Raw genomic sequence first — 7,910 nt, 5'->3', positions numbered from 1 at the left:
GATATAAATAATTTCTTGGAAGAATTAATGAAACAGACTTCACGGTGAACGCTTTGAGTGATTCTAAGGAAAACGCAACAAGAAAAAAATATAGAATAAAGAAATTTTATTTTTTTCCTTAGATTTGGCTTCCTGAAATATGCAACGAATGCAAATCATATTAAACGTGAAGCGTGTCCGTTCGAGGGGTAATTAGACGACACGCCTTTAGTCGCATCTATTCATGCTCCAAAATCTTCACTTTCTTTTCGTTGTTTCTTCTCACATTTTTCTATTCATTTTTCAACGAAATTGTGCGATTGCAGAGGAGTGTCTCTGATTAGTTACAAGTCGTTGCGCCGCGACGGGGGTGCTCGAATTTGAAATGCGGCGATGGACGAAGTGGAGAGGCAAGGGCCGTTCTTTTCCCTGGACACCGTTCCTTCCAATCGACCATTTCGAATCGTCCATTTGGGCCCTTTGTGCGGCCGCACAAATCCTAGCAACTTTCCATTTGGTCAACTGCCCTTTCTCGGTTGGTGGTACGTACGCAGACATAAGCTGCATCTCCTCGAGCCCTGTCAAATATCTGAAATATTGCGGAATATGCACTTTCTATCCATCCGTCTAAGAGAAAAACAAACAATGAAAAAGTGTATGTAAAGAAAAACCTTTTGTTCCATCTCGAATTCTTGGAATTTTACCATCCGGCTAAACGAAAATTTGCAAATAGAACAAACGCAAAAGTATTGTTCGAAATTTTGTTTCATTTTCAATTCAGATTTTTCTTAAAATCAATCAATTAAAATTAATCATTTTTAATCTTATTTCGTCACAGAACATTTCCTCGAAACTAACTTTAACTGAAATTCTCAAAAACTAAAATCATTAATTTTAAAAAACTTTGCAATCCGAAATTAATGAAATTTTTAACCTATTAATAAAAAGAAATAACTAAATTTGTGACAAATATTTATTTTCTACTATTTCGTCAAAAAATAATTAAAAAAAGCTGAAAATTTGAGTTGCGAAATGACAATAATTGTAAATATTAGTCTATTGGTGGTTGCAATTGTTTTTGTATGATACATGACGGTGATTGGTTAAAAAATCAGTCGTAATGTCATCTGTTAGAAATATATCTCACGCGATTGGTTGAAATGAGAGGTTGAACTATTATTGTTTGTTATTTATTCGACTGTTTCCTTTCAATAAAATAAGCGAATTGGTTAGAGTGAATACAAAAGTAAAATGTAAACAAAAGTGAAAATATGAATAGGACTGAATATAATAACAAAAAATATGATGTTATTGGTTATTATTTTTGTTTTTCTCCAATCCTACCAACGATTGGTTTATTGTCGAAGTAGTAGTTGTTCAGAAGAAAACATTTTTTTTTCCAATTGAATAGAGATATATGTTGAACTTTAATAGAAAAAGAAAAAACTATTATTTAAAATATGCGTCAAAACTACTGCTACGACTACTATAAACATCGCAGATTATTGGCTGGTTATAATTATTTTTTTTTGAAGCTCACAAGCTATTGGTTAAAAAAAACTTCATTCTGAAAGCCGCTGTTTAATAAGAAACAAAAACGATCGTAAATTGCTTAAAGTGAGATGTTTTCAAACTTACCTTATTCAAATGTTTCCTTACATTTGGAGAAACTCCTATAATTCAGTCGAAAAGTTTGAAAGAGACGAATTGCAACGATTTCTATTGTTTTTCCTAGGCAACCCATTTATTTAATATATCTATTCTGATTTAACATTTTTTTGCAAAAAAATAAAAAATTGAAAAATTTTTTTTTTAATCTCAGCTGAAATTTAAGAAGGATCAAGGAGTTGCGTGAAAATAAAAGAAATTGTTTTTACATTTAATAGTCAATATTTATTTATAGTGTCTGGTAAAATTATATAAAGATCATTATCAGAAAAAAAAGAATATAGAAGTGAGAACTTATATAATAAAAGTAGGAAATATATGTATATAATCATAATAATGTACAAAATATATAATATAAAATAATAATAATATAATAATAATAATTATAAAAATTTCCGAGGAATGTTTACGAGTATAAAATATAATTATTATTTTTTTTCTTCTTAGTTTTCCACTTAGAAAAAGAACGAGAAACAAGTAAATAGGGTGAAAAAAAAACGTGAAGATGTAGTAAAAAATGCGATAATAACATAAAGATATGTACCGTGTATACGGTTTCGTTGGAAAACGTTACGAGGATAACGCAAGAAATAGATGGACAGAAAAGTATAAGACTTAAACAACAGAATATGGAAATATATAAGAAAAAAAAACCCTGAAATCAGTCTTCAACAAATATACACAAAAAATAATAATAATAATATATAATTACATACAATAATAATAATAGTTAACGTAGACGCAACGTTGGCCATGTAAACAAAACAAAAAAAAACAATAATAATATCAATAATATAAAACAAATATCAACCAAAATACACAACCTGTGGTAACTACTATCAATGATCCTAGTCAATAAAATATCAATCAACAAAAAAAAGACTCAATTGTTTGTTTTCGACATTCACAATCTTTCTTCCTCCTTTTTTAATTACTTTTTTGGTGTGTGTGTGTGCGTGTTTTGTTATATTCTCATTCGGTTGTTTAGTTTTTCGGAATTACATATTTTTGTATATATATAAAAATCAGAGAAACACTCGCTGCGCGCACACTTGATATATTTTCAATCCAATCCAATCTCATCTCAAAACTCTTAAAATACATTTAAAATTGCACTAACAATAATCAACACTCCTGTGCCAATAATAGTAATAATAAAAAATAATAATTCGATGAAAAACGAAGCAAGAAAGAAAAACCAAAAAGAACGAAACCTCGCCAACTTTGATCATTTCTATTTTTTTTTGTGGTTGTTAAGGACAAAATTTTAATTGTTGATTTTGTTTTGCGCGTTATTTATGTACAGGTGGGCGGGGTTTTGTGCTGGAAATAAATGAAGAAAATGACGATTCGCACGTTTTCTTCATCTATTCGCGTCGCAAATATTCTTTCAAATATATTTTTATTACTTTTTGTCTTCTTTCTTGTCTCGTTTCGTTGTTGTTGTTTTTATGACTGTGTTCTTCTCTTTTTTCCCCGATTCTGTTAAGAGTTAAGTTATTAAAAAGTGGAATGTATAAAATATAGACAAATTTGACTACTTAAACATTTAAAAAATTCTCCTGACAATTGGCACACACAATCTTCTCAATCAATTACTTTACAGTAGCAAACAGAAGAAAAAACAATTATCAATATACAATTATTTACTTCATCTTTGTTTTTTTTTAAATATAATATATATTTACTTTCTTTCTTTTCCTTTTTAAATTTCATATATTTATATATATAAATCTCAATTGAACTAAAAGATCCGGTCGTAACAATTTTGGCACCTTTTCTATACTTCCTCCTCTCTCTCTCTCTCTCACACACACTTTTTCTCTCAATTCATCTGTTTATGCAAATACACAGCACACGTATTTAATTAAATATCTTTGCTGCTTATTTTTCTGTATTGTTTCTTGATTAATAACTGAGGTAGTTTACGTTTAGAATTAATCAATTATTTATTTACACAACGAATATTAATAATATATTAAAAAAAGTCAATTAAGAAATAATATGGACACAGGTGGACACGACCGAGAGAACAATCGAATCTCGATCACGTTAATTAATAATAATAGTATTATAAAAATTAAATTATTGCATTTGTATTGCGATTATATATAATATCCTTCCATTAAGACCTAGGTGGTAGTAGTAATAGTAGTATGCATTACATATTTACGTTACGTTAAGTAAAGACTTATTTTCAGCTTTCATCCTTCGCTCTTTCTTATCCAAATTAAACAAAGAGATATACAACAGAAAACTAAACAAAAAATATAAATCAACACACTCGACAGACAGACACTCCTTTGTACATAGATTTGATACGTCTCTTTCTTCTTCTTCGCCTTTCAATATATATATAGTATCATTAATTAGAATAATAATATTGTTAATAATAATAATATCTGATATAAATATTTCTTCTTTTGTATTATTTATATTTAATTTCTCGTAAATCTATATAATTATTGATTATTTAACTGAGTTATCTGAGGTATATTGCAGTTGTTTTCCTTTTCTCCTTCTTCGATTATTATTACTTTCTTTCATATGAAGAGATTATTTTCGTTTTTTGAGCAAATTTGTTTCGGGTGTATTTTTTATTTATCTATACTTTTCTCCGTGGTGTTAAAAAAATGTGGAAAAAAAAATATATAATTAATTTTTGGGCGCTATGTACAAGTATGGTTTATTCTCATTTCTTTCGTTATCATAAAAGGAAAATATACTAAAATAATCATGTTAAATATTAATAAAAATAAAATGGTTTGGTGGTTTGTGCGATTTTCTTTACCAGAGAGAAAAATTAGAGCAATTTTGCATTGATGAAGACTAGGGGCGTTGTTTTAAGGGGTTGGTGTTGGTTGCATTTGGTGGATGGCGATGATGGGTGGGTGGGCGTCTGTCTAGTTGACTTGTACATCTTCATCGTCTTTTCCTCTTTACTTCCTTCTTCTTTCCTCGTCTGCATCCTCCTCTCCACGGGCAGGAATTGGGCGTAATAATTGCATCACATGTGTTTCTTCCGTTTTATCGGGCCGATATGGACATCTTGGAGTGCGATTTCTTGTTGTGTATTTCGCTGTGCTTCAGCATGTGATCCTTGCGGATAAAACCCTTACCGCAAATGTCGCAAGCGTACGGTTTCTGGCCGGTATGAAGGCACATGTGACGACGCAAATCCGTCTTGTGATTGAACTGTTTCGGACAGAGGTCGCACTTGTGGGGCTTCTCTCCTGCGTGCTTGCTGGAGTGCTCCTGGTATTGCTCGTTGCAGGAGAAGCGCTTCCCGCAGCGCGTGCACTTGAACGGTTTCTCGCCGTTGTGGAAGGTTTTGTTGTGCTGAGTCAGGTAGCAGGATTTATTGAAGACTTTATCACAGTCGTAGCATTTGTGGAGGCCGTTCTTGCTGACCTGCACCGTAGAGGTGGAGGTGATCTGAGGGCTGCCGGTCGTCTCCTCGTAATCGCGTTTAGTGTGCGCCTTCTCCGGCGACAGAGGTGAAGTCTCGAATTTTATTTTCAGATCCTCCAACGTGTCCATCTTAGGTTCGATGTCCGTGTAAGCGGTGGCCAAAGCGATGTTATTGTTGTCGGTGAGGTAGTGCAGCTGCTGCTGATGAAGGTGCTGCGGATGCAGAGGGTGCAGAAGCTGGTGATGCTGCTGCTGGGTTACGGCAGTCAGAGGATCCGTCTCAGCAGCGGTTAGAACGGTTAACTTGTAGTCATCGTCGGCGCCGCGAAAACTTTCAAAGCTGCCTGGACCGGCGGCAATTGCGGCCGTCGTTGCGGGTGTACTGTAGTATGAGGTGTATGGGGCCGTTGCCGGACCCTGGCCCCCCACGTTATTGACGGTATTGTATCCCAACAAAAGGCCGAAGCGATTGTTGAACTGCGAGAAGCTCGGCAGCGGCTGGGAATCTGATGCCGTCGTCGTGTACTCCTGGTTGAATTGATCTGTTTCACCAGTAGTACTGAGGCTGTTGGTAGCCGTAACTTGCGTAACGTGGGGGGCACACTCGTTTGGGTACATCTGAAATTGGCTGTTGTCCATCAAAGGCTGCTGCTGTCCCATGAGTGTGTATTGCTGCTGCTGATGCGGATGCCCAGTGTTGTTGGTGGTGGTGAGGTGCTGCTGATGGAGGTGGTTGGTGGTGGTGTTGCTGTCCTGTGTATTGTTGATGGAATTGGGGGAGGTGGTGTTGGTGGTGGATAGCAGGCCCCTCGAATCGAGGTTGTTGGTGGTAGCTGAGGGGCCTGCTTCCCCGTTTGGGGGACTCGTTCCCAATGTGTTTTGTTGAGGTGGTGGTGGTACTTGAAGAGGTGGAGGTCCGAGGCCTATCGGATGGTGGTGCCGGTCGTAGGGACCGTTCGGCGGTTGCTGCAGGAGTCCCTGCGGCATCACCGCCCTCTCGTATCCGTCTTCGCTGCGCGAATCCTCCGTCGGACTGTTCGAATTCATTTCATTCTCTCTGCTCGACGTCGATTCTCTTGCCGGATGATGATGAGCGCTGATCGGAAGCGTTGCGGGATCAGGTTGTCCGCTCGACTTCACAGCGTTCTTGTGCAGTGTGGTGTTGTAGTGTCTCTTCAGATGACCGGAGCTGGTGAACCACTTGTTGCAGGCGGTGCAATTGTACGTCTTCGGTCGTCGGGCTTCGTTCGACTTCCAGTTGGTGCTCTTTGCGCTGACTGCTGGCGCCGCCACCACCGGCTGATTCACGACTTGCGTGCTGGTTATCGCAGGAGCAGATTGTTGAGCCGGAGGTTGCAAATGATCGAACGGTCTGTACGCGTCCTGAGGAGCGCCTGTCGTCGTTATATAATCCTGCTGTTGCTGGAACATCATCATTCTCTGATCTTGCTGCTGCGATTGCGGCAGCGGCAGGTACATCTTCTGCTGTTGCGCAAGATGTTGAGGCCACGCACTCAGCATGGCGTTAACGCTGTGCGGATTGCTCTTCTCCTCCTCTTGGTACACCTGGTGCACCACCTTGTGCGAGTCCAGGTCTAATATCTCGCTCTGTGCATCATCTTCCGTCTTGATCTCGTTAGGCTGAAGCGGAAAATTGAATTGGTAGTTGCCGAGATGCGGAGACGGCGTCGGCGGATGGGCCACGTTGATATGTTCGATCAGCTGCGAGGCAGACTCGCAGACGTATCCGCACTTGTCGCACTGCTTTGGACTAGGTGAAGGCGTCGGTTGCGGTGGATAAGCCGGACTTGAACTAGTCACCTGAGTTACTGGTCTTTCGTACGGCCCGGATTGTTGGTACGGATGGTACCTGAACGAGTTTTGCGAGGGCATCTTATGAACGGGATATTCTTGTGCGTACGGCTGCTGCGGCTGCGGCTGATCCAAATTAAAGAATTGAGCATCTTGGAATGTGGGGTATTGAAAAGTCGGCGAAGATCGTTCTGTTTTTATGGGCTGCTGCTGGTAGTTCTGGAAACCCGGCGAAAAGGCAGAGTTTTCGGGCGTCTGGTATGGCGATGACGCGCTGTGATAGCTCTGCGGCGTCGGCGGATGACCAAAGTTGTTTTCAGGAGTCGCCCTCGAATATTCGGGACTCTTCTTCATCATCATCGCATCAGAACTGTCGGCGGCCGCAGCTACCGTACTTGCAAACACTCCTCCTACGCCTACTACGCCACCCGCTCCTGCTGCTGCTCCATTGCTACTACTATTACTATTACCGCTCGTCTGCTGTCCTCCTCCTGCTGCTGCAGCTGCTGCCGCTGATGGGGATGTCGTCGGTCCGACTTTGGAGCTCGCTCCTCCGGTAGTGTTGTTGTTCGTCTCTTCCGGACTCGCCCACTTGTTCATCAGATTCTCTTTGTGGTACTGCAGGTGCACCTCCAAACTTTCGGCCGAGTTCAGATACAAACCGCACTCTTTGCAATGATGGGGATTCGCGCCGTTCGTACCTTGTTGCTGCTGCTGCTGTTGTTGTTGTTGCTGCTGCTGCTGATATTGCTGAACGTTATTAGCCATCGCACTTGTCAATAACAAACACTTCTTTATTTCAAGTCTTTCAAAATATATGTATATACGCCTGCGTGTATAGATACATATATACGATATAAAAACAAACGAAATCTGTTCACCGATACAGTTTTATCAAATATAAAGTTCTGTCCTCTTTATTCGTCAATATATATTTACTTTTTTTTCGTAAACCTTTTATTATATTATATTCCAAACAAATTTCGAAATAATATCGGAGAGAAAATAAAAGAAAAAGCAAAAAAAAGAAAAAATACAAC

The 7,910-nt window shown here is 38.5% G+C and overlaps 1 protein-coding gene across 1 annotated transcript; it reads right to left on the bottom strand.

Moving 5' to 3' along the window:
* Positions 1-4,238: 4,238 nt before the first annotated feature.
* LOC108568106 lies at positions 4,239-7,792 on the bottom strand. Its single transcript, XM_017929032.1, has one exon. It carries the CDS (start codon positions 7,636-7,638, stop codon positions 4,675-4,677), a length of 2,964 nt encoding a protein of 987 aa, XP_017784521.1. The 5' UTR covers positions 7,639-7,792; the 3' UTR covers positions 4,239-4,674.
* Between the last annotated feature and the right edge of the window lie 118 nt (positions 7,793-7,910).

This window comes from Nicrophorus vespilloides, unplaced genomic scaffold (genome assembly GCF_001412225.1).
Source record: "Nicrophorus vespilloides isolate i.1.1-1 unplaced genomic scaffold, Nicve_v1.0, whole genome shotgun sequence".
Taxonomy (NCBI): Eukaryota; Metazoa; Arthropoda; class Insecta; order Coleoptera; family Silphidae; genus Nicrophorus; species Nicrophorus vespilloides.
The sequence above is the reverse complement of the archived record's forward strand: the minus strand, read 5'-3'. Positions and strand labels throughout refer to the sequence as shown.

Coding starts and splice junctions, on each gene's coding strand:
- LOC108568106 (XM_017929032.1), bottom strand. CDS start 7,638: ATGGCTAATAACGTTCAGCAATATCAGCAGCAGCAGCAACAACAACAA.